Genomic DNA, 25016 nt, shown 5'->3' on the forward strand with positions numbered 1-25016 from the left:
TCCTTCCTCCATCGTCCACTATACCCTCCTCATCTCATCTCCCATCGGCTTCTTAGCCTTCCTCACACATTGCGCTGATAGATACCTACTCATTGGCTCTACCTTGTCACTACTTGTTCCGACCTTCGCCTTTTCCTACCCACCACAGCACCGTCTTCAGCCATGGCGCCCTCTCCGACAACTGCTGGGCGGATAGAGGAAGCCCGGACTCTTGCAAAGAACGACCCTGCCAAAGCTGAAAGCACCCTCAAGGACATTCTCTCTAAAGGTCCCGGCTCGACCGAGGCCTCGTCGCGGGATTATGAAAATGCCCTGGTCTCGCTGGGAGAGGTCTACCGGGACCAGAAGAAGCCGCAGGAGATTGCCGAACTGATCAAGACAAGCCGTGATTCCTTTTCTTCATTCGCCAAGGCCAAGACAGCCAAGCTGGGTAAGATAATATCTTCGGGTTGAATATGCGTGCACAGAAAGCTGACGGTTGTTGTTCATCTCAAAAGTCCGCCAGCTGCTGGATCTGTTCAGTGAGATCCCGAACACCCTCGATATTCAAGTTGCCGTCATCAAGTCCTGTATCGACTGGGCCGTCGCAGAGCGGAGATCATTCCTTCGCCAGAACCTTGAAACCCGGCTGGTGGCCATTTATATGCAGAAACAAACCTACTACGATGCTCTCACCCTCATCAACTCTCTTCTCCGCGAGCTGAAGCGCTTGGACGACAAGCTCATGCTGGTCGAAGTACAGCTGCTGGAGTCGCGCGTCTATCATGCATTGGGCAACCAGGCCAAGGCACGTGCAGCCCTGACGGCTGCCCGTACATCTGCCGCCTCGGTCTACACTCCTCCCAACCTGCAAGCCGGCCTGGACATGCAGAGCGGTATGCTCCATGCAGAAGATAAGGACTTCAACACATCGTTTTCGTACTTCATCGAGGCGCTGGAGGGTTACAGCTCTCTCGATGAGGGCGAGAAGGCAACAGCTGCTCTCCAGTACATGTTGCTGTGCAAGATTATGTTGAACTTGGTGGATGATGTCACGAACTTGCTGGGATCTAAGCAGGCTCAGAAGTATGCTAGCCCGCGATTGGAGGCCATGAAGGCCGTGGCACGTGCTCACGCGGACCGGTCCCTTGAGCAGTACGAGAAGGCTTTGTCGGACTACAGGTTTGAGTTGGGTAGTGATGCGTTCATCCGCAACCACCTTCGCAGATTGTACGATGCCATGTTGGAGCAGAATCTCATCAAGGTCATCGAACCCTTCAGCCGAGTTGAGCTCGACCACATTGCCAAGATGGTGGGACTGGACACGCAGCAGGTGGAGAGGAAGCTTTCACAGATGATCTTGGACAAGGTTATCATTGGAGTGTTAGATCAAGGAGCCGGATGCCTGATTGTCTTCGATGAGACGGAGCGTGATCAGGCATATGATGCTGCTCTAGAAACCATTGCCAAGCTGAGCAATGTGGTGGAGGAGCTGTACACTAATCAAGCATCGCTGCTGGAGTAGATTCAGGTAGAGTCTTACTGATTTATGTTCGAGCAATGATATAGTACTACAAATACCTGATGACAAGGCAGTCATTATTCCATGTGTCGTTTAATTGTAGCTGATATGTTGAAGTGGTGGTGGTGGTTGATGTTGCTAGAAAGCATCCGAAACGGGTAAAGCGTGACCGCGGCGAAAGAATCGCGACTGACTCTCCAAATCTCCAACTTCCTCTGTCTATCCGCCCAGAACATCCACTTCATCTCGTCCGCGCGCCTTCACCTTCCATCGCCACAGGGCTTTCGCGTCAACCATTTCCCTCGCCTCCTTAGACCTCACTCCAGCTTAACCCTTGCAGACGTGTTAGCGCAGATGCCACCAGCCATGAACGCTCCAATCCCTCCCAATTATGGGCGTGGGTTCCCACCACAGGCCGCTCAACGGTCTCCTGCCACGCCTCGTCGCGGCCCTCAAGCACAAGGTTCGTCCTGCCATGTCTTTTCTAACCTTCTAACCCCATTTTGCCCCAATGCTTTCATTAAGACATGCATTCTAACTCTGTATAGTACCAATGCCTGCTGCCCCCATGGCTCAACACGGCGTTCCCCCTCAACTCCTTCCTCAACAACATCGCAATATGATGGCCGCCAACGCAGCCAACGAGGCCGCGCTCCGCCGCAGTCGCAAACCCACAGACAAGAACATCCCAGAGGGAATCGAAGAAGTGGTTATTGGCGAAGGTGTTCAGCAATACAAAAGCCTTCGCGACCTCGAGAAACGGCTGGACGCGGCCATCGTGCGCAAGAGACTCGACATTCAGGATTCCATCAGCAAGACCGTGAAGAAATACCGCACCATGCGCATTTGGATATCCAACACGGTCGAGAACCAGCCGTGGCAGAACGCCTCGGGCCAGAACGGTGCCAGCAATCCCGGGTCCGGGCGGTATAAGGTACGCATCGAGGGACGTCTGCTGGATGACGACAGCGACCCGACGGCTCCGGAGGACAGCGACGAGGAGCAGGCTGGTGCAGACGACTCCGCCGATGCGAACGGCGACGCGATGGAGCAGGATGGCCCCGGGGCTCCGAAGCCCAAGACAAAGCCCGCAGCGTCAAACAAGCGGTCTCAGCAGCGCTTCTCGCATTTCTTCAAATCCATCACGATCGATTTCGACAGACCGGCCACCACGAACCCGGAAGACGTCAAGCCTATCACCTGGAACAAGCCGCAATTACCCCCCAACGCCGTTACGCTCCCACCCACCGCAGACTTCGATTCCATTCAGTTCTCCCGCGCGTCGCAGGAGAACCTCAACGTGACGGTCAGTCTGGTGCGTGACGAGACGCCAGAGCGATATAAGCTGAGCAAGGAGCTGGCGGAGGTGTTGGATGTGGAGGAGGAAACTCGCAGTGGGATTGTTCTTGGCATATGGGATTACATCCGCGCCATGGGACTGCAGGAGGATGAAGAGAAGCGGCTGGTACGCTGTGACCACCGCCTACGATCGGTATGTTCCCTCTTCTCCTTTCATGTTCCGGCCCCACACAACCCTACCTCTTCCCCATGCCATCAGCTCCCAATACTAAACCATACTTTCCCATCCAGATCTTCGGTCGGGACCAAATGTTCTTCCCCCAGATTCCCGAAAGCATCGGCCCGCACACCAGCCCGATCGACCCCATCAAACTCCCCTACACCATCCGCGTCGACGCCGACTACCACAACGACCCCACCCCCACCGTCTACGACATCCAAGTCGCCCTGGAGGACCCCCTGCGGTCCAAGATGCTCGCCCTCACCCAGAACCCACAGTACACCGCCGCCATGCGCCACATCTCCACGCTGGACGACCAGGTCGCGCTCATCGTGCAGGCCCTGACGCACTCGCGTGCCCGCCACTCCTTCTTCACGGCCCTGAGCAAGGACCCCGCCGCATTCCTCCACCGCTGGGTCAACAGCCAGCGGAGGGACCTCGAGACCATCCTTGGCGAGGCCACGAGAGGCGGCGGCGAGGACGCCAGCGGGCCGGAGTTCCGGAGAGGCGGCACCGATGGGGCGTGGGACACCCCCGTCGCGAGGGAAGCGGTGCGCTATATGCTTGCCAGACCCGAGGCGGCCATGGGGAGGGCTCTCTAGAAGCCTTTTTATCATATCCTCTATTGGGGATTCTGTGCGTAAGCTCGCTTCTCAATGAGAAAGACTGGTATGTATGATTTACTTCTTCTCTTTTTTTTTGCTTAAAGGGTTACACACACACCTTTTCCGATGATGAATACCTCGTTTACCCAGCTCACTCAGACACACAAGAAGTTGTGCATGATGTCAAAACACGATTCTTTACTCACGTAACATTCCTGATATCTTGGATTGTCTCTTTTTGGTCTTCCTCACACGATCCTGTGCCTTTACAAGATAAGCTAACCAATCACCCAATCTATCGAATCAGGTTCCTGTCTATGATATCGTCCATCTTCACGTTTCTACTTGCGGACTCACATCCGGGCAAAGATTCAAAGCTTCTCTGATCTTTCTAACTGTTTGATTTTAAGGGGAAGGGAGCGGGGGAGGGGCGCTTACGTGGTGTTTGGACTTTATTTATCCGGGATGCTTAAAGTCGGTGACTTTTTTTTCTTTCTAACTTCTCCTTTGGCCATTTATCTAATGTCAACTGAAAACGTCTTCCATGTTTTGTTTCTCCCGGGTTGTTTTTCGGTATGTGTAACGCCTACTTCAGGCGAACGGTCAGAGTCTGGGCAGAAAATCTTCATGAAGGGTGCGGTAACACGTGGGTTACGGTGCTCTAGTACTCTCTTGCTCTATCTCGGGGTTGGAAAGACCTGCATCAATTGGGATGCAAAGACCTTGATGAAGATATAATCTTTGCGTTTGAGTCACGTAACACGGCATGAATCATCTGAACCCATGGGGAAAAAGAGCAACAGAAAAGACAGACCTCATAACACCGTACCATCCCGTCTTGCATGAACTCGGATCACAGCATGGGACAAAGAAATTTAATACAGGGAACAGGACACTTCGCTGAATCAGTCGAGTTGGGAAAACATCGAGAGCATGAGATTAATAAGTAAGCAATGCGACCACGAACAGAGTCAGAAATGCGATGATGTGGAACTGTAATAGCCCGGGGGAGAATGAAGCTAAAAATGTAAACGATTTCCCTTTATAAGAGTGGATTTAGGCCGAGGTGAGTTGGGACAAGGGGTTCTCTTTGTGTCGTCTCGTTTGTTGTAATGAAGGGACAAGTCGGAGATGATGTCGAGAATCGGACGTGAATGGAGGCCCCTAATGGGGAGGGGGGGAGCGGGATATTCTCTATGCGGCGGCCACATGAGCCTTCCTCTTCCTCAATTCCTCTGCGAGACCGGTATCCACGGCGGAAGCAAGCTTCTCCTCGGATACATCCTCCAAGAAAGGGCTGCCTTCCTCCTGCTCCAGCTTCGAAGCAGCCTCCAAGACAACCTGCTGAGCAATGTCCTCCTTCAGTTGATTAAGTTTCTCTGCCTTCGTGGAGTCCGTCACGGCTCCCTTGGAACCCTTCTCCTTTTCGCTAGCGGCGGGTCCGCGGAACCGTTTCAGGACGGTCTCGACCATCTTGGAGAACCAGAAGTAGTTGAGGGAGTTGAGGACCACGTTCGAGATCACGTAGGTCAGCACCAGCCAGGTTGGGGTACCGGTGGCGGTGTAATTGGCATACTTGGAGAGCTCAAGCTGGGCCTGGGCAGGGGCTCCATCCAGACTACCGCCGAGAGAGGCGTCGTGGGTCCGGAACACCTGGGCGGTGATATCGACAGGTTGGTTGAGAGCGGTGGCCACGTCAGTAGCATCCCAGGTCTGTTTCAGGGCGTACCACATGTCTCTGTAGACGTCCACGGATCGCCAGGTACCCCAGACAAGACGACAGCTGAAGAAGGTGAAGAGGAGCATCATGCCGTTGTACCACTGAAGCTTGCTGCCGGTCATGTTGACCTTGTCAAGGAACCAGTGGATGTTGAGGAAAGGGCTGGAGAGCTCATAGAGGATGAAGACGGAGGAGTAGTAGTTCACGAAAGGTCTCTGCAGTCAGAAAATGAAACAGTTAGTTGGGAGTGAGCTACAGCTTTCAGAAAGTGGGCGAGAAATGTACGTACGAAACCGAAGCTGAACACCCACAGGGCACTAATGGCGTGAAACAGCATTCCGACACCAAACATCTTGATGTAGACGGTACTGACGATCAAGTCATAGACAAAGTAGCCAGCAGCGCAGGCGGAGACCAATCCACAGACTCCTGTGTAGCCGTAGACCCGTTCGGCGGTGTTCATGGAGGATCGCTCTTCGTCCACCCACATAGCCCATAGGGCCATGGCGTTGATGAAGGTGCTCTGCACCAAAGACACGACATGGACATCCCAGTTGAGCTTAGTGCGCGGGCTCAGTTTGGGGTAATGGCGTGGGAAGAGCAACGGAGAGAGACAGGGGGAGAGGATGTAGTGGATGAAGAGGTAGCCGGTGAAGGACAAGATGATCTCGTGGGCATGTTCGGTCACAGCGGGCACGTTCAGGTAGAGAGCCCAGGGCTCAACAACTTCACGCAGCCATTCCGGCGGCGGGGGAAATGGGTCCAACATTCCGGCTGTTGACCACTCCCCGGACTTACTTGACAAGGGAGGGGCTATGTCAATAGTGTGAATGAGGAGAACAGGAAGATGAAAGCGAGAGAGTAGTCGGAGAGATGGAGAGGGGGGGAAAGAAGGAAGGAAGACGGAGGTGGAGACGGAGACTAAATTAGTAGTAGTCAATGGACTAGTCGGTCTAGACTAGACTTCAACTAGAAGCAAGGAAGAAGGCCCTGAACCATATTTAAGTCTCCAATGGAGAGTTTGAGCATCAGGGGTCATGCTCAGGACTGGACTGGACTGGATGGACTGGACAGTACATGGTTATTGCAGCAAATTCCGGTCAATGCATGCAATAAATACCGCCTTCCACCCATTGTTGTTTTTGGCCTGATTCTGGTTCTGTTGGGGGAAGAAGAAGGCTGACTCAGCAACCATGGGGGGGGGGGGAGTAAAGAGCATGTGATCGATGATCCGTTTCTTTCTTTCTTTCTTTCTTTTATTTACTTAATGTGCTTCATTTCCGTTCATTCAAACTAGGAACAGTTGAGGGACTATCACATATGATTCTTCATCACAAAAGAAATCAAAGTACAAAGTACAAAGTACAAAGGAAACCGTTCCAACATTATCATCCTTCATCCTCCTCTAAAAACACTCGGATCTCTTCAAACAAAAGCATTCAGCTCAATCAATCGCTGGAGTGGGTGTGCAGTAAGTTAAAGTAGTCGTAGTATATGCTCATGACGAATCAACATCAACATCACGCGACGTGAATCCTCGGGGTCAAACAGGGTACAAAAGAAAATGACTGACAAAAGGTCATTCCACGGGACTTCATGCCGCAACACTTGTGACCTCGGGTCCAATACCACTGTCACTGTGCTGCCCATAAACCACCAATTTCGAAGACTGCTCGTCCAACTTGAGCGGGTGATCAAACTCTTCATCATCCTCAAAGCCCTCTTCTCCCACCTCAGACTCCTCAGGGTCATCTGCCGTCGTCGTTTGAGCATCATCGTCAACCTCCGATGCCTCGCTTTCCCCCTCGTCGTGATCGTCCGCTACGGACCGTGGGCCGACTGAGCTAGTGGCGCTTACCCGTCGATCGGCGCCGGAGACCACACTGCCGGGTCCATAGACCATGCTGTCTGCATAGGTCCCTGTGTAGCTGGTTCTTCGCTCGGTCCCTGCATCGCTCCCGTCCTCGCTCTGATTCTCATCCTCTTCTGGAAACACTTCATTCTCCTTGTTAGCGACAGAGCTCTTGCCGCCCCAAGAGGCTTTCCGCTGGGAGAAGTTGGATTTGACGGAATGGCTACGTTTGAGACCCGTGAACCCGCTGCTTGCGCTCACATGTCGATCTCCAGCGCCTCGATTCCCAGTCACGTTGCTGAGACTGAGAATGCGTCTTTCCTTGCTGCTGGTGGGAGGCGCTCCAGATCCGGCCCGCGATCCAGCGGGGCCTCGCTTTTTTAGCGCCATTCCAACGCTGCTGCCGAGAAAGCTGCGGACATCCTTCGCAGTACTGGCGGTACTTGCAGCACTAGGACCTCGAGCTCGTGATCCACGCGCCTTCTTCATATTCAGACTGTTGGGCCGGCTAAGAAGAACACTCCGAGCATGGTCCAGGACACCTTCCAGGATCCGCTTCTCCAGGCTATCCGCGCGGTCCTCCATGAGCTGCATCTCCTCGTGACGAAGCTCGAGAGCCATCTCCAACCCAGCGACTTCCTTGTTCAGTTTCGTGGTCTGTTTGATAAGGTTGTCCTTCTCGGACTTGAGGCTGTGGATGATGTTTAGGAGAGAGTCCTTCTCCTCACGGAGGGTTTCAATCTCGGCTTCCACTTGCTCCCGCTGTGCATTTCGTCTTTCAAGAGCGATCGCTGCCTCTTCAGCCTCCTTTCGCCGTCGCTCATTGTCTTCCGCGATCATGGCGGATTGGGCTACGAACATCTCGTTCATTCTTTGAGAGGTCTCCATAATGTCCCTGTGCATCTCGTCAAGCTTCATCATCTGATTAACGGATTGGTCGGTGTTGGTGGCATGGTCGATCAGAGTGTCCAGCTTATCATGGACCGGTGCATTGGAGTTGGTAGCGTGGCCAAGGAGCTCTTCGAGCTTTTCGTAGACCTGACCATTGGTACTTGTAGTTTGACTTAGAAGCTGATCCAGCTTCTCATGGACTTGGTCATTGGTAACCCGTTCCATCAGGGTGCTCAGTGTCTCTTGAACCTGATTATTCTTGGCATGTTCAAGGAGATTGTTGAGCTTCTCTTGGACAGGGGTGTCGTCGTACTTCTCGGGCTCCGGTGGCGGTAGGGCTGGGAGCAGCGGGGTGATTGTGGAAGGGATCGTAGAAAGGTCCATCCGGATCTCCTGCGCGGATTTCTGCGAATGGTCGTAGTGCTGCCCGACGATCGCGAGGATTTGCTGAATGGATTCAAGCACTTGTGGGTGGAACTCATGCAGTTGGCTTTCCACGCGATCAGTGGCAGCAGCAGCTTTCTCGAGGTCTGATCGAGCTTGCTCCTGCTGCGTCTTCACTTGATTGTGCATCTCCTCCATCTTGTTGTAAGACTCGTCGACCTTCTCGAAGAACGTTTGGGCGTCGACAGTCATGCGCTCGCAAGCTTCAGTAACGCTGTTGCCCATGGACCCGATCACAAGCTTAATATCTTCTGCCAGAGCCTTGGTGCTCGTGACTGCCTCAAGGTGTGCATTGTCACGATCTGCAGCCTCAGAAAACTTAGAGTCCAGAGCAGTGTCCATGGCGGCGTGGACCTCATCATACTTCGCCATGACCTCTCCAAGCTTCTCGTCGATCTTCGAGCCCAGCTCGACAATGATGGCTGCTCGGGTCTCATCCTGCTTGACCATGGCAGCAGCGTCTCGCTCCTCTTTCTCCAGCTTGGTTGCATCCTGTTCACCCCGCGCCCGCTCGAATTCCCGGTTGATGAGCTCGGTGAGTTCGTTCACGTTCTCGACGGTGGTGAAGCTTTCTGCAGACACTGCAAGACCTTCAAGTAATTGCTTGAGCTCAGCAAGCCCTTGGTCACTGCCATCAAGCTTACTCTTAAGCTCGTCACCGAGGCCCTCGACGACGGCCCTAGCCTCTTCGATTTTCTCTGCGAGACCTGCATGTTCCACTTTCCGTGCATCAAAAGCCTGGCCAGTCATCTCATTATCGGCATCGACCTTTTCGCGGAAATCTGCGACAAGTGCGGTCAGATCTTGGATTTCCGTCTTAGTCGGCAATGTCTCGACGTCTGGCAACTTGAGTTCCTCAACCTGGGTCTTGACCTCGAAGATCATCGCCTCAACGGTCTGCAAGTCTGCCTTGACCAATTTCTCGGCGTTATCTTCTTCGGGCGCTACTTTGCCCTTTAACTCATCCAGGGCGATCCACATGTCCTTCATGAGCGTCTCAAGCGTCCCAATCTCGGCTTTTGTCGGGCCTTCCGATTCAATGCGGGTGGAAAGCTCGGAAATGGCTTCTTTCGTCTCTGCAACGATCGCTTCCAAGCTTTGCAGTTGCTCTGCCTTGGCAATCTCATCTGCAGCCGGAAACTTCATCTCGTCTAGCTGAGACTTGGTGTTGCGGAGCAATGTCTCTATGGCGTCCGTGTCCTCCTTTTTCGCCGTTGTCTCGTCCGCAGGTTGGTCGCGGGCAACAATTCCTGTTACAGCGCTCTGAAGTTCGTGCAGGCCAAGAAGGATTTCATCAAGATGCTCCTTCTTGACGATGTCTTCCGGAAGCTCGCTGCTTCTAGGAGCACCTTCAATAGCCTCAACCTTGGTCTGAAGCTGTGATATCAAGGTTTTCAGTGCCTCAAAGTCGTTACTCGTACCGGGGTTGATGGGCTCGCTTGGAACGTTGGCTAGCATCAATTCCCCTCCGCGAGTTGTTTCTGGCTCGTCATTCAACATATGACTCTCCGTATGAGACTGACGCAGCATTTCAACGTCCGCTTTGAGACTGCTAAGGCCTTCCTTCAGCGTGTCGAGAAGCTCGGAATGATCAAACTCCACTGGCTTCTCCAAGAGCTTTGCAAGATCCTCTTTGATTGTACCAAAGCCGTTGTTGACTGTATCAATGATTTCGCTAGTGGCCGCAAGCAGATTTTCACCCGCATCCTTGGGCTGATTATTCTCCTCGCGGAAATTGTCGAGACTCTCACGCAGCGCTGCGATAATATCTTCTTTGTCGCTATGCTTTTCGGTGGGCTCTGCTAGCTCCGTCGGTTCCGCGCGGACAAGGCTCATATTCATTGTGTCACGAAGCTCTTCAATCTGCTCCTTAATTATTTTGGTGATTTCCTCGTTGTTCGACGATTTTTGCTGGTCAGAAATGTCACGAATCGCATCTAGGATCTCATCTTTCTCGGTGGACACGTTGCTTCGGATAAGAAGATTACTTATAGTCTGTCGGAGGTGTTCGAACTCCTTCTCCATGGCGTCAAGAAGCTCGGGAGTATCGGGATTGCCGCGAGAACTGTTAGAGAGAGCAGTTTCTGTTATGGTCTTCTCCATATCAGCCTGCAACAGTCGGAAACCTTCTTTTACTGTGTCCATGATCTCGTGCTTCGCAGAAGACTCCGCTGCAGTTGCAGCGTGCCCCTCCAACTCCTGTCGCACAACAGCAATACCATCCTTGATAGCATTGAGCAGTTGCTCGCTGTCTCTCTCGTTCGTTGAAAGGTGGTGGCTCAGTTCTTCTTTCATGCCATCGAGGTGCTCTTGAAGTTGTTCGAGCATCTGGTCGCCAGAATTCTGGTTTGCAGCGTTTGCTTCTTGTAAGCCAGCGGAGATAGCTTCCATTAGGTCGTCTCGGTTGAGCTCAATTTCACGCGTGACAGCATTCTGGCTTTCCATTCCTTCTGCAATGGCATTGAGAATCTCGTCGCGGGAGACACTCGGCTGGACGTTGGTGGTGAGGGCCGATTGATGGGCAGCAAACGCTTCGTTGAATACATCAGCCACATCTTCTTTGGTGATGTGAGGGTGTTCTGTAGCCTTGGTCGAAGCGAAGTGCGCCTCGAGGCCTTCTGACAAGGCACTTAAGATCTCATCGCGGCCAAGCCCTGAGTCAAGAGATTCTCTACTCAAGGCACTCTGGGACGTAACAGATTCGGTAACTGCCTGCAGTATCTCTTCGCGAATCCCATCAAGGTGCTCTGGTCCGAGGGTTGGAGGAGCCGGAGGCTCAAAGTTTGCGAGGCAATCGTGAATTGTTTGTACGATTTCCTCTTTCGTGATGCTTGGCGGTTGCTCAAAGCTCTGCATACCAGCTTGAACGGCTGTGAGCACCTGGTCGTAGGTGACAGCCTCCTCGTGCTGCGGCTTGTAATCCTTCAGACCTTCTGAGAGGCACTCAAGGATCTCGTCTCGCTCCAAGCCAAAGTTCTGCAGTTCGATTTCGGGCTTGTACGATTCCCACGCTTCTCTCACTGTCTCGAGGATGTCATCCCGTTCCAGTACGGGCCCTTGAGGCTCGGGCCGTAGTTGCGAGAAGTCTAGCTCATCCAGGGCTTGCTTGACGATGGAGTAAATTTGTTCATCGTTCACATTAGCTCGGAAGTCAGAGAGCGATGAGGCATGGAACTTGCTGTCTTCGATGATCGATGCTAGCTGTCCTCTGAGGTCGTGGAGGCTATTCTCAATGATCGCAGCAACCTCTTCCTTCTGAAGACCGCTAGGCTTGTCTTCAATAGCTCGAGAGGATTCGGCTTCTTCAATTTGGCGGGCCAAGTTTCTGCCCATTCCTAGAACCTCTCCACGCAATTCTCGTACTAGCGCTTTCACTTGGTTTGTCATGCCGCCCCCTTCAATGACGCTGTTCTTTACGATCTTCATTATAGCAAGCATCTCCTCCGTGCGGTGATCTTCCATGGGGACAAGAGCGCGCTCTGGGTTGGCATTCATGTCTTCTGCGCCCATAGATTTTGAACGGGCCAGGCTGTTTTGGATGTTTGCCTGTTCGTCATCGTCGAGCTCGCGGGCGTGTGAGCGAACCAAAGCCTTGCTTTGAGCTTCATCCTTAATAAGACTTAGAATCTCCTCTAGCATAGTCGTTACAGCGCCATCATTCGGGTTACCGGACGCCTCCGATATGGGCCTAGCTTTGATCTCTTCCGCGACTATCAAAAGCTTGTCCTGATTCTCTTTCGTCGCCATCTCTCGCAGGACTTTCTCCAGCAGTGCGATACTTGCCGAGCCATCGGAAATTGGTGTGGGTGATCCGCACAATTCGCGTTCCATCGCTGCGGCGAAAGGATTAGGACTAGACATTCGCGGTCCCGCGTGGCTCTTTTTCGAGTTTGGAGAACTATCCGGTTCCCTGTTGTTAATACCATTCTCAGAACCCGGCAGAGAACTGAAATCCCACCTTGTGGCAGCCTCAGAATCAAGGAACTTCGAGGCCAAGCTAGATGACAGATCACGGAGGCTTTTTCGTATGTCTTCATCTCGGGCGTTGGTGGCGGCCTTGAGACTCACAAGGTCGGTGGCATTGTCTTTACTCCGTCGGCTCAACTGAGCCATCTCGCGCTGAAGATTGCTGGCAATATCCGTGAGACTGTGAATTTGGGTAGACAAGGACTCGAAGGAATAGGGATCAGGGCGCTTGGGCCCCACAAATGGGTCCGACTCGATGAGCTTCTGTGGTGCATCACTCTCCAGGGGTAATTGCATGTTCTGCAGTGCTAGCATGGTTGCCGAAGGTGGAGTACTCTCTCCAAGGATCGGTCTGGAGAGATACCGGTTGGAAATGAGAAGGCTAGGCATGTCTCGGTCAGGTTCTCTGGAGTCTGGCGAGCTGGGCGTCTTATTCAAAGCCGACTTTTCCAGCGACTTGGATCCTGGCTCGAAGGTTGAGGCCCGTTGGGGCCGCTCCGGCGACCTGTTCTCCAGGTAGTTGAGGAACTCGGACCGAGCATCTGTGTTATTTTGAAATGATTGCATACGCTTATGAAATTGGCCTTTGATGAGGGACTTCTCTGGTGATTTAGGTGGCATGGGATTAGTCGTGTATGGACTAGGAGCATTTTCGCGTATCTTTTCTGCGAAGTTGGCCGCTGCGGCTTGAATGCCTGGGGAGACATTCGATCTGGTCACAGGGCTGGTAGAACTGGGGTTCATGGGTAGCGGAGGGGGTGCCCGTTCGGGATCCGAACTGTCCCACCTTCGTTTCCACGAATCCAAGGTCAGCCATCCATCGCTTTATGAGATGAAACTTGAGGATCTTCGGAGACCCCCACTTCAGGGCACGAGGTTGGCACGTACATGGGCACGGACTGATGTCTCAGCACCAGTTCTCGGTCATGAGAATTCTCACGACTGTGTGAAGGCATGATGAGCTTTCAATTTCACTTGTTCCTGGGAGAGGTGGAGCAAGCGGCGTGTGTGTCTGTCGAAGTCTGAGCGGAAAGTGGATCGATGGATGGATATCCGCAATGTGTGAGAAGGAGCTATGATCATGAAAAATGCGCCGCAAGTCAAGGTCGTGAAGGCATAGCAGGTCGTCAAATCGCGCAAGAAAAGCAAATGGGCAATTGTGGCTTGGGTAAGAAGCGCACAGTAAGAGCAGGTATCACGAAAGCAGGAACGACAGAAAAATGGAGATTGAAAGCAAATGCGCTTGCTAGTATTGAAAGGGCACGAGGGCGGGGAGGGCTGGGGAAACAACGGCGGCAAGGAACAACAGCAAACAGCAACAGCAACAGCAACAACGTCAACAATGCAATGCGACAAACGCGGACAAGATGCGAAACTGGCGAGACAGGCGAAACTAGCAAAATTGGCAAAACTCGGGGGGGAAAGGAATAAACTCCCGAGGTGATCAGTTAATATAGCGGGCAGTTGGACCATGGAAGTGGAGTTGAAGGCTGGGAGTAGTTGGTAGCTCATGGGGCATCAACCGCCGTTCGGTCCAATGTGCGGCGTACACATCAAGGATAGCCTCATAGCAACCGATGTCCTGGCTGGTTGTCCCGTAAACAATCAGCCAAGCCTTCTGGAGGTGGCTGGGGATGGAGGCGGTGAGTGTGGGTTTGTTGGGTTTGTTGAGTTTGCTCTAACGGCCTAATGGCCTGACGCAACCGCATCGAAAGCCTGATCGAAACCAGTTGCCGCCTGAGGCAGGTTCCGGCAACCGCAACTGCCCAGTGTCTCGGGCACTAAGCTATTTTAGGAGCGCTTACCCAGAACAGCCTAGTAGCCATCAGTCGGTAAGGTGACCAATGGAGTGCGGGCACACAAAGCCCTGAGCCCTCTTCACTCAAAAAAAATAGACCGTCGAACGCGGAGAACCTCACTCACTCGACCGAAGCATCTCGACAACCACCCCATCGACCTGCCGCTCACCGGGACCTTCACAATGAAGTGTTAGTGAAATGCCGCTTCATCTCGATTTTTGTTATCGCGTCGTCGATCGAAAAACTGACAGGATGTTACGATAGTCATGAAAGTGGGCCGTGTGGCCATCATCACCCGTGGCCGTTACGCCGGTAAGAAGGTACGACAACAATCTACTTGAGTTTCTGGCGCTGGAATACCCATATATACGGAGGACAACGGATTCGATGTGGAAATACGTCTCGTCTGCGAAAAAAAAAATGGAGAACTGAAAAGAGCCGGGAATTGGGTGGGAAGAATGGCGTGGAGGCAAATGGTCAAACGATCGGACGAGGGCGACAACTGCGACATCCGAGAACGAGGAATCTTACTTGGTCGGCTTGGAATCACACTGGATATATGCTGACGAGGGTCTTCCTTTGCGATTTGACAGGTCGTCATTGTCCAGCCTAACGACACTGGCTCCAAGGCGCACCCCTTCCCTTACGCCATCGTCGCCGGTATCGAGCGCTACCCCCTCAAGGTCACCCGCCGCATGGGTAAGAAGACCGTCGAGAAGCGCAGCCGCATCAAGCCCTTCATCAAGGTCGTCAACTACAACCACTTGATGCCCACCCGTTACACTCTCGAGCTCGAGGGTCTCAAGGGTGCCGTCTCCAACGACACCTTCAAGGAGGTCTCCCAGCGTGAGGACGCCAAGAAGAACGTCAAGAAGGCCCTCGAGGACCGCTACACCAGCGGCAAGAACCGTTGGTTCTTCACTCCTCTGCGTACGTTTCACCCTCCGTCTCCCAACGCTCGCGGCTCTTTATCCCGGCGGCATTGCTGACGGTTCTACAGGTTTCTAAACGGGATAATTGGGGCGTTTTGTCGTTTGAGCGCGCAAGGTCTTAGATGAGGCAAAGGGAAAAAGAAAAGCATCGAAGACGTCCAGTTCATGAGCTAGGGATAACGTGCAATATACCATAGCTGGAGGAAGAATGGGAACGCGTCGATGTACAGGTCCAGGACTTGGCCCATTTTCTTATTTACATGAGGGAAGCCACTCAGATCTGGCGTCCGTCTCGAAATGAAATGGAAAATATGAACAAATTCAATTTCTTTTTTTTTTTGTTATGAGTTGTTCTCTGGCCTGTGGCATCGCCTTTGGTCCACGATTCCTCGGCTATTGACTTGATCTAGTTGCCAACATAGCAATCCCCCAATCACACCGTGTCGGATGACATCGATCCGAAGTCCGGCAGATTTGTGCACACTCCTAACTCGATTCTACCGTCGCATTCTGATGCCAATCGATCCTTGCCTTTTGCTTCTTGGTCATGACAGCATTACAAGTTTCCAACGTACGGTCTCGAATACTGATGTCGGATTGAGATTGCCTGGGACTCGTCGGGCCTAGATTGTGCTCGGCTTTATCATTTGCCGTCCCGTGCCCCGCCCTCACCTCGAGAGTCCAGGCATTCGACAATCTCCATGCTGAATCCAATCCCAGCTCGTAGGCATCGATGTTGGGGTAAAAGCGGAGCTCTTCACACGGATTCATCCCCACGATCGACCACAGTAATTGTCTGTAAATCCCTTTGGGCTCCCCAACCCCCGACCATGACGCACTTCCGAGACCAGGGGGCCATTGACCGATGGCCATCAGCGAATAGTCGGCGTATACCTCAATGCGACCTGCCCAGTACATGTACAGCTGGCAACCAATGCTGATATCGCGCACAAGGGGGTATAGATATGGCCCTGGAGATAGTAGAACGACGTACCTAGTAATGCTCACCCCTCTCCGAATCCTGTTCCCTCTGCGCGGTGCTCTGGGGTGGACTTTCAGCCCATGATAAGGTACAATCGCTACCGCTTTTTCGGGCTTCTTGTCGAGATCCTCATAACCAAAGTACGAGGGGTCAGCGACAAACTTTTCTGTAAAGAGCAAATCGCGGTTTCGAAATTGTCGGTTGTTCCCCGCCTTGCCCCTACGAAACTCAATGCTATGCTCAAGTTCGGATAGGCGGGACCTAGGCCTCTACCTTTACGGGCTACCTACACGGGCTACCTACGGCGTTTGGAGAGGCGAGAGATGCAGGATCTTACAACATCCGCCTCCCGGGCATGCGGGAAAAGTGTGGGCGTTCCGTAAAAGCTGCATAGAGGGGTGCAGAATGGGTATACTGTTGTAACGCCCAAAATAGCAAGGAGCTAAAATGTTTAACCAGGCTGGCTGGTTGGGCGGGTTAGACCTGCCAGGAAGTCAGTGATGGAATGGTTAAACTCTACAGTCTCGCCATCGTAGCCCAGAACGCCGGATAGGCGGCGCGAAGACAACACAAGAGCGATGGAGGGAGGGACATAGCTCCAATAAGCACTAAATTGGACGTTTTCGAGACGGGCAAGAATCTAATGCATGGCATTGAGTCCAGTACGCTCGGCGCCATAGCGCCTAGACCACCAAGCGCACCGAACTACTGTAGGAGAAGTCCAGTCCTAAGGGCAGGACCTTCACTCAACCATGCAGGGAGTCGGATGGAATCATGGGCAACGCCATCCAAGCCTCGGGTCCAGGCGCAGCGAGAAATACTTGACTTTCCTTACTTGACTCGATGGGAGTAATTCAGCGGAGAAGGTTGTCCGCGAATTGAAAGACTATGAATCAATATCGGACGGCGAGTAAGTTGAGTGCGCCATACACCACCGTTAATGGATCAGGTCTATGTGGTTTTGAGATGTATCCAGTTGGCGGCCGGTTTCCCAGCTTGTGACAGTAGCCGCCCTCTGATAAGGAAAGGCGCTAAAAGGGGCCGGATTCAGGAAGTTTTGCCTAGGAAGAAGATTCTAATGTCGACTGCACGTGTAAGTGACATGGGAAACAAAAGTGCAGATGTCCTGAGTCGAATCTCTTGAGGCAAATGAAAACGAGGTGCTTAGCATAATCTAGGAAACATGGTGTGTAGGATGTACTACTGTGGGATGGATGGATGGATGGATGGTGGTGGTGGTGGTGGTGATGGAAGTAAGTTAAGTCCGTGGTTGACAAGAAAAGCCGCGAGATGGAAGACCCACAATCACATGCTATAAACTCATCACCCCATCGATGATTTCCATCATCCTACTCAGTACCATCATCACCACCACCATCGAGAACGCGAGACTTTCGGTCGCCAACCCTATCTAACTATACGGACCACCCAATGATTCTTTAAGTGCTTCGTTGAAGTGCCCTGCTGAAACCACAAGGTTGCCACATTGACAACGCAACTGTAACAGTTCTTATCGGGCGGCGGCTCCCATTGCAAGTTCCAAGTAGAAATGCGGGTGGCTTTCATGAGGGCTGGGTATGGCGTTGACTCCACCTCGTCGTCCTCTTTTTTCTTTCCCCTCTCTTTGCCTTTTGCTCTTTCTCCTTTTTTTCTTTTCTTTTCTTTTCTTTTCTTTTTTTTCCTTTTTTTTCTGTGCTGAGAATTCACCTGCATTCAATACGGTTTGCCCTCCCTGTACAGAGCAGGCATGAAAGCAAGAAGAGGGGTTAAACCCTGGTCAAATCTTCCTTTGCCATCAAGCATCGTTCCGAGTTCCAGACCTTGGAGGGAGGGAGTGATTGATTGATGGTGAACAGGTAACCTATGACGAAAAATGTAGCTAGCACGAGCAACACCCCTTCCGTACGACTTGACTAAGTGGACACTTGCCAGTTAGCCAGTCACTGGATGCCCCTCCATAATAACCAAGTTCAAGTTGGGTCGTTTACTTCTTAATCCGGCTCCGCTATCACATGCTGCCAACTGCTCCGATGTCCTCGAGAGTAAGAGGAAAATCCAAAATTAAAATGATAAACGATAATTCCAACAATAATATGAACCCTCAATTATTCTGGCTGTACTCCGTAATCTCTGGAGAGAATTAGGGAATTGAGGAATTAGGCCCAATTACACTCAATTTCAGCTATTCTTGATAGCATGTGGTACCTCTGATCAAGCCGAGCTGTCTGTCTGAGCTACCTTTAACAATTAAGTTACCTGCGGTTCACCTTGTCTGGGAGGATCATTCCGACTGCATCTTCCTTAGCAGGGCAGGTTGATTGCTATCTTTCATACTCTACTTCACTTACCTACTACCTACTTCTTCTAATTTACTTTAAGGTTGTACCCTCCCTCGAAAATTCACCTGCATTTCCTTTCTTCCCTCCCTCCCTCCCTCCTTCCAAATTCCCAATTCTTCTCCTCGTTTCTTTCCCTTCCCTCCCTCCAGAACCTTTTATTCTCCCTGCGCTCGAACTCTTCTTCCGGAGTTTTAATCGTATTCCCACCCCCACCCACACCCCCCAAAAACCCCTCCTCATTCTTAACATTGTGTGGTAATCGACTTGATTACTTACACATCCGATCACCAGGTATGACATGCTATACCAAGTCGTCATACCTACTCATACACCATCACCCTATATACTATATGGTACTAATGCTCCCCCGTTTCGAGCGTAGACGTCCATGCCTCACGCTGAAAAGGGAACAATGGGTGAGAACTCGGTTAATGGAGAGAAAGTTCATTCCCACTTCATCGATGTAAGTTTGGACCTCCAAGCACTCCATCCGTCCTTCCCTCTAGGCACGCCTCAACTAATCACGCGATCCCAATTAGCACTTGACATCCTATCCGGTGGTTGCAGATTCAATCACTGTCTTCAAAACAAATAAGTATGGCGCAAAGACGCTAGAGTATGCCGATCAAGGGTACAGCCGCCTGGCCAAGCCACTTCTTCCATACTTCTCCAGGCCCTATGTCTATATTGCCCCCTACGTTGCTCGCGTGGACTCGCTCGGCGACCAGGGCTTGACCAAAGTCGACGAAACCTTCCCCATCGTTCGGGATGACACCGACAAGCTGAAGGAATCCCTCCGAGACGGGGCCACCTTCCCATTGCGCTTCGCCGGTGACATGAAGGCCCATGTGGTCGACACACTGAACTCGGAGTACAAGAAATGTGGGGGCGACGGTGTCGTCGCTGGCAGCAAGGCCATCATCAGCACCACTCTGGTGCTGTCGCAAGAGTCATTGGCCTACCTCAGCTCCCTGCTGCAGGCGAAGAAAACGCAGGTCAAGGAAGCTGTGAACGAAAAGACCGACAAATAGTCCCAAGTCCGTCTTTATTGATACCTCGAAACCGTTTCCGTCCTGGTCTCTCGAGCTTTTCCAATGTCTTCGACTCTTTGCTTTGCTACTTTTCTTTCCCACTTTTAGAAAGCTTTGCGCTCTTGTGGCTTTGTTCGCTTCGTCAGCGGTGCGTGGTGCACGTTTAGTTCTAATTTCTCTGTAACGAACATTGGTGATTATCCTCTCTCTGCCCTGGTGGAATGTGCGTGTGTGTTAGCTATAGCTTGCATTTGGATACACATCATGGGTCTCAGCTCTTGATAAGTGTATCTCTTGTGAATCAGAATTGCCCATATTCTCGCGGAATGCATTGAGGAGGAGAGCCGATAGACGTTCAAGAAGACATCAACCTTGGCAGATAGATCCATGCGTATGGCAGGAGCAGAAGCAAAAAGAGGTCTCCCCGACTGGGAGTCGAACCCAGGTCTCCCGCGCTTGTTCCCGAATGGGATTGACAAGCGGAAATCATGACCGTTAGACCATCGAGGATATTTCTTGATATAATTTCCTTTTTATGCTATGTGTTTCTAAACACCTTCTATGCTCACAGCACTGGATCTGTACTGTACTGTAGATTAGAGGTAAGATGAAGCCTGCAGGCTCTCGTTTTCACAATTGATCAAATTTCCCGACGTTCTAGCCAAGACAATTGCTTCAGCTCGCTGGTCCTGCAGTGCGCTTCTGCTGTGGGATGCATGGACTTATGTAGTACGAAGTAGTCAGGAGGAAAATCAGGTTGTCTGTGTGCTGTTTGATGAGTTGTACGTAAGATCTAGGAGTACTAGGTGTAGTATGACTAGCTCCCTTGTGGACGAGATTACCTTGTGCTGCATTACCAGCCCCCATCCGATTGAAAACTCTCTTATGAAGTTCTTCAGCAGGTGTCGTGCCGTGGCTTGATCGAGGACTACCGGGCCTGGTGTACCAGAAGAATGTGAGTATAGAGTCAGCTGCGTCTGTACTTCTGCTTACTTCGGAGGTATTGAGGTTGTGCGTGGGTGGTGTCGAGTAGGAATGGTAGAGCCGAAACTCAATTGCTTGCAGCTTGTACTGTAGCGGGCCATAACTTACATACACCCGACTGCTTACAGCAGGGCTGCTCCTCGCACCTCTCATGCTTTACTATCGCCGTCATGCTTCCTATCCTAGCCATAGACGCATTAGCCAACATGCTCTGCCGCATGCATATACAATCTCCAAAACAAAAAAGAGAAGTGTACGTGATAATCTCGGATATCAAGCTCCACAGGAGCGTTTCTTCCTATTCAATTAAAGTTATTTTTTTATGTTTCACTATGTTGATAAACAGCACCATATTCTAGGGCTATAACGGAACTGACTTACCGAGAAGGTTCTCGCTTGTGAAAGACCGGCGGCTCCTCGGAATGGCCCAGCGTCCACGAAGAACGGTCATTCCCGTCGCTAAACGGGGCTGGGGGGGTCTCAGCAGTAAACGGGGTGCTCTCGGCAGTAGTAGTATAATACATACCCGGCTCAACAGAACTGGACAGAGAATCCGACATGTCGTTGTCCATGCCCATATCCTCGGTCCCCTGCGAAGACGAAGGCGAGGGCGAGTGGTGAGGCAGTTCATCACTCACCTTTTCCTCCTCCGCCTCAACCCCCTCCATCTCATCACCCCGCTGCCCCCGGTCCTCCCCACGCACCCACTCAATCTGATCCTCATGGAAAGGAACCCTCCTTGCCCTAGGGGCGGGGACCCCATCGAACGCCCGAGACAACTCCGGCGCGCCCCGACGACGACGAAGACGCCGGTGCCGACGGGAGCGCACCGCCTCCACAAACTCCGCGATCAGCTGCTCGTCGCCGTGCCAATGCAGCGTGTGCACATGGTTGACGGCGAGGGGGTAGACCGTGTCCTTGCCCATGTTCGTGCCCGTCGTTCCCGGGGATTGGCCTGTCGTGGTTGTGGTTTTCTCGCGGTAGAACCGGACCCAGTGGTGGGAGTGCACGACGCCGTAGAAGGGCATGCTCCGCGGGGCGCGGTGGCGCAGCACCCGGAAGATGTGGTTCATCGTCCACTGCTCCCAGGGGAGCGGCGCGAGGTGGTTGGGGATCTCCTCGCCGAGGCGCACGACCACGAAGGCGGGGATGTTTTCGTAGTGCTGGAATTCGTGGGGCAGGGGTGGGGGTGGGGAGCCCACGTTGGGGGCTGTTGTCGCGCCGGCGCCGGCGGGCGTTGCTTGGAGCTGCTCGGCGAGGAAGGCGTGGAGAGCCCAGGACTCGTGGCCCGTGGGGAGGCGGGTGAAGTTGAAGAAGGGGGGGGACATTGTTTCGGCCGGTGAATTTGTTCAGGACGGGTCTCGTCTTGGAGTGGGAATAAGATCGGTGCTTAGAACGATGTCGGGGTGTTTGAGGGTTGAGATAGCAGATATCCTGGTATTCGGGTGTTGTTATATAGGTGATGCGGTCATGCTGATGCTGTCGTGGTATTTGTATTCTGATTCAAAGGGGCTCTTCATTATCCCTCTGTCTTTGCTGCGTCGGGGAGGCTTTGATGGGGCTTTGCCAGCAATTGAGGGCTTGTGTTTGTGATGTCTCTGTGTCTAGGAGATACACCCCGCCTCGTTATGGGGATCTGAGTGACCAGACAGTGGAAAGGGCATGTATTTTCTTTCGATGCTGTTTCTGTTGAATGGATTTCACTTGACACTCTCCGCCTAGATCACTTCTGTCTTGTCGGCATTCACCAGGTATATCAAAGACTGCCATTGGGATATCACTACAGCCAAGCTGCAAGTTACCTACCTTATGCTCATGAAGAGGACGAAGAAGACAATGAACAGCACCAGATATTCCTCTCTTTGCCTGGTCAAGTCGTAAAACACCATGTGTAAGCAAGAATCTCCAATTTATTTCTTTTTCCATGGCAGGAGGAGCATTGCAGGCACATATGTCTTTGTGGCCGGATCGAACATCAGCTTAGGTCGTCATTTTTCAGACAAGCTCCGACAAGATGTATTACCAGGGCATACACCGCAGTCTGGACATTTGAGCCCATTGAAGAAAGCAATTCGACGGCGGTACTACACCACGTATAAGCTATTCAGACTATGACAAGTAAATTGCGATGTGAATGACAGACATCACACATATTCCCAGCGTCAGCCCACCAGCCGCCAGCAGACAGACAAAAAGACAAAAGAAAGATCTCCCCGACTGGGAGTCGAACCCAGGTCTCCCGCGCTTGTTCCCGGATGGGATTGACAAGCGGAAATCATGACCGTTAGACCATCGAGGATCTTGCTTGCAGGATGGCCTTCTTTTTGACAACATGAGCAATATCATGACATGAGGTGATTCTAGCCGGCCTGAGGTTCGTTAGGGCTAAAGGTGCCTGCTCCGGATTGGTGCGCTCTATACTGCTCAAGCTTTTGTGTTTCATGGAGTGTATGAGTGTATCTGGGTGCAAGGTCCAATCTTGGTCCAGAGTTTACTTAGCTGGAATTTTCTTCGTAAAGGTTTTTCTCGGGACCTCACTGGTGTGATATAGCGTGGGACGAGATTCGGAAGGCAGTACCTCAGTCGGAATTTGGTGGAATAGTTAGTCGGTATCCGACGTACCCGACTTTGCTTCACAGCAAAGCTTGTAGCTCACCATAGTGGGAGTATTTAGTCTGATGTCGCGCTGGTCATGCGGCTGGCTGTATACAAGATCGACCAACCGACGCCGTCGTGCCGCATGCTGGACGGAGGGCAAGCTGCACCGATGCACAGCGGAACATAGCTCGGAGCATCACCCCGAATCAGAAAGACATGTTCACCAACCGCAAAAGGCTTGAGAACTCGAGAACACGATGTCTTCACCCCCCCCCCTGCGCGCCTCCGCCCATTGTCTTTCACTCTCGCGGGAACGCTCCATCTCCCGCATTAACCATGGCAGCGTCCATCGGCACCGGCTCAGGTCGATCCTTGGGGGTATATTGCTTGACGTATAGGTGCAGAACGTCGTCCTGGGTGACGGTGCTTCCTGAGTATTCCCGAATATGAGATCCGGGGACAACATGCTCAGTGATAAAGAAATATCGCACTCGACATGGTTGGTGGCTATTAGGTTCAAAGTACAGTACAAGTCGTGTGGTGGACAGGAGAGAAACAGGGGGAGAGTGTGGTGAGGAAAGAACGGGGTTAAAGAAAGGTCACGGTATGGGCTACAGTGGCTACCTACCTACCTTAGTTTGTTGTAGTAGGTGGACCACAGTGCAGTGTAAGCACTTGGCTCAAGATAACAATAGCCATCAACTAGGTACTGTGACCTCGCAATATAACAAATCGCGTTTAAGCGAATCTTGGCTATCCAAAGAACTCTTAGAACAGTCTAATTAGTTTTACCATACTACATTTGCTGGATCGTCTTATTATAAATCTTATTACATTACCTTTTTTCTTTTTGTGCAAAATTTTCGATTTTTTTTTATTTTGAATGGGTAAGATTTATCTAATTAGACAACAAATAGGTTAAAACAAGAATCTCTGCTTAGTTATTAAATCTCAGAATTTCTAGAATATCAAATGAATATCTACTTACATCTATTTAATATTACTAAATCACGCTATAGTGAGTTTGAGCCGCGCCTCCATTGATTTGTTATATCGCGAGGTCACAGTGGTCCTCACCTCCACTTTTCCTGTTATGCTTACTGTTCCTGCCCCCATGCCCCAGGGGCTTACTGAGTACTGTGTTATGTCGGCACGCACCCTTCTTCTTCCTTTGCATACAGGTCTGAGAAGCTCATTGTATGCTCCTCAGCAAAGCGCGAAATCCATATGACTTGGTTCCCTGAATATAGATAAAACCAGCGTACACCGAAGTCAGCTATGAACCATGGTACTATACAAAGAATTGATCCTGGCGGCAGATCCTAAAATGATCACAAACCTATAGCCCACACAAGGGAAGTATGTGGGCAAGTAGTTACATACTCAGGATCAGCTTCAACAATTCAAGCGGACTATCCATGTCTTATGCCTGACTAGCAGGATCCTTCCATCTGATCATGCGCCGCAGCCGATAGATGCGCACATGTGCCCTCAGGTCTCACCAGTAGAATTGGTAAGGTATAAATCTCAGGATCAACAAGACTCGGTAACACAAATCGGGAGTATAATTATATGATGCCGCGGCCAGAGTGATCGTGATGACGACGATAGCCACGGTCATAATATCCAAATGAATGGATACGAGTTCATCTCTCTGACGTTCATGCCGAACGCGGAATAAAGACAGAGGCTAAGATAGTGAGACTAAGACTTTGACTTGTCGGTCACATCGCTTTTATAATCCATCCTCGGAAAAGGGGATTTCATTTTCACACCGGTTGACATTCCTTGGCTTGCTCGATGGATTTCTGCTCTCGCATCTGTATATGGGTCAGGTGTCTATGGGTGCTGTT

At 51.7% G+C, this 25016-nt stretch overlaps 7 protein-coding genes and 2 non-coding genes across 9 annotated transcripts; 3 read left to right on the top strand and 6 right to left on the bottom strand.

Annotated features, from left to right (window-relative positions):
- Positions 1-162: 162 nt before the first annotated feature.
- On the top strand, positions 163-3622 carry BO95DRAFT_453410 (SWI-SNF complex subunit; the record flags this gene model as incomplete). Its single annotated transcript, XM_025588208.1, has 5 exons — positions 163-430; positions 498-1500; positions 1816-1964; positions 2050-2993; positions 3092-3622. The coding sequence occupies 5 exons, from the start codon at positions 163-165 to the stop codon at positions 3620-3622; spliced, it is 2895 nt and encodes a 964-aa protein (XP_025441953.1).
- Positions 3623-4591: 969 nt separating this feature from the next.
- On the bottom strand, positions 4592-6235 carry BO95DRAFT_140857 (TLC domain-containing protein). Its single transcript, XM_025580580.1, has 2 exons — positions 5635-6235; positions 4592-5560 (listed from the first exon to the last, which is right to left on the bottom strand). Exons 1-2 carry the CDS (start codon positions 6112-6114, stop codon positions 4820-4822), a joined length of 1221 nt encoding a protein of 406 aa, XP_025441954.1. The 5' UTR covers positions 6115-6235; the 3' UTR covers positions 4592-4819.
- Positions 6236-6939: 704 nt separating this feature from the next.
- BO95DRAFT_453412 (uncharacterized protein) lies at positions 6940-13454 on the bottom strand (the record flags this gene model as incomplete). The annotated part of the gene is made up of 2 exons (XM_025588209.1): positions 6940-13285; positions 13387-13454. 2 exons carry the CDS (start codon positions 13452-13454, stop codon positions 6940-6942), a joined length of 6414 nt encoding a protein of 2137 aa, XP_025441955.1.
- A 1025-nt stretch (positions 13455-14479) lies between these two features.
- BO95DRAFT_463964 (60S ribosomal eL27 domain-containing protein) lies at positions 14480-15286 on the top strand (the record flags this gene model as incomplete). Its single annotated transcript, XM_025589017.1, has 3 exons — positions 14480-14486; positions 14562-14617; positions 14891-15286. 3 exons carry the CDS (start codon positions 14480-14482, stop codon positions 15284-15286), a joined length of 459 nt encoding a protein of 152 aa, XP_025441956.1.
- A 3212-nt stretch (positions 15287-18498) lies between these two features.
- Positions 18499-19995, top strand: BO95DRAFT_443103 (putative pathogenesis associated protein Cap20). Its single transcript, XM_025586593.1, has 3 exons — positions 18499-18841; positions 18933-19013; positions 19090-19995. The coding sequence occupies exons 2-3, from the start codon at positions 18963-18965 to the stop codon at positions 19579-19581; spliced, it is 543 nt and encodes a 180-aa protein (XP_025441957.1). The 5' UTR covers positions 18499-18841; positions 18933-18962; the 3' UTR covers positions 19582-19995.
- Positions 19996-20001: 6 nt separating this feature from the next.
- On the bottom strand, positions 20002-20091 carry BO95DRAFT_t167. The gene has a single exon. It is a non-coding gene; the product is annotated as a tRNA-Asp (tRNA).
- A 661-nt stretch (positions 20092-20752) lies between these two features.
- Positions 20753-22042, bottom strand: BO95DRAFT_141208 (uncharacterized protein). The gene is made up of 3 exons (XM_025580582.1): positions 21092-22042; positions 20947-21034; positions 20753-20863 (listed from the first exon to the last, which is right to left on the bottom strand). Exons 1-3 carry the CDS (start codon positions 21891-21893, stop codon positions 20839-20841), a joined length of 915 nt encoding a protein of 304 aa, XP_025441958.1. The 5' UTR covers positions 21894-22042; the 3' UTR covers positions 20753-20838.
- A 732-nt stretch (positions 22043-22774) lies between these two features.
- Positions 22775-22864, bottom strand: BO95DRAFT_t166. The gene has a single exon. It is a non-coding gene; the product is annotated as a tRNA-Asp (tRNA).
- A 598-nt stretch (positions 22865-23462) lies between these two features.
- BO95DRAFT_432130 (uncharacterized protein) lies at positions 23463-24583 on the bottom strand (the record flags this gene model as incomplete). The annotated part of the gene is made up of 5 exons (XM_025585041.1): positions 23463-23670; positions 23796-23916; positions 24152-24153; positions 24322-24403; positions 24547-24583. 5 exons carry the CDS (start codon positions 24581-24583, stop codon positions 23463-23465), a joined length of 450 nt encoding a protein of 149 aa, XP_025441959.1.
- Positions 24584-25016: the final 433 nt, after the last annotated feature.

The sequence above is a fragment of the Aspergillus brunneoviolaceus genome (genome assembly GCF_003184695.1).
Source record: "Aspergillus brunneoviolaceus CBS 621.78 unplaced genomic scaffold BO95scaffold_36, whole genome shotgun sequence".
NCBI lineage: Eukaryota > Fungi > Ascomycota > Eurotiomycetes > Eurotiales > Aspergillaceae > Aspergillus > Aspergillus brunneoviolaceus.

What these genes read in the sequence shown, in the direction of transcription:
- BO95DRAFT_140857 (XM_025580580.1), bottom strand. Translation starts at nt 6,114, where the DNA reads ATGTTGGACCCATTTCCCCCGCCGCCGGAATGGCTGCGTGAAGTTGTT. An exon ending in GGGTGTTCAGCTTCGGTTTC is followed by an intron (nt 5,561 to 5,634) that starts GTACGTACATTT and finishes TTCTGACTGCAG; the next exon opens with AGACCTTTCGTGAACTACTA.
- BO95DRAFT_443103 (XM_025586593.1), top strand. Translation starts at nt 18,963, where the DNA reads ATGGGTGAGAACTCGGTTAATGGAGAGAAAGTTCATTCCCACTTCATC. An exon ending in TTCATTCCCACTTCATCGAT is followed by an intron (nt 19,014 to 19,089) that starts GTAAGTTTGGAC and finishes GATCCCAATTAG; the next exon opens with CACTTGACATCCTATCCGGT.
- BO95DRAFT_141208 (XM_025580582.1), bottom strand. Translation starts at nt 21,893, where the DNA reads ATGTCCCCCCCCTTCTTCAACTTCACCCGCCTCCCCACGGGCCACGAG. An exon ending in GTCCAGTTCTGTTGAGCCGG is followed by an intron (nt 21,035 to 21,091) that starts GTATGTATTATA and finishes AGACCCCCCCAG; the next exon opens with CCCCGTTTAGCGACGGGAAT. An exon ending in CACAAGCGAGAACCTTCTCG is followed by an intron (nt 20,864 to 20,946) that starts GTAAGTCAGTTC and finishes TTAATTGAATAG; the next exon opens with GAAGAAACGCTCCTGTGGAG.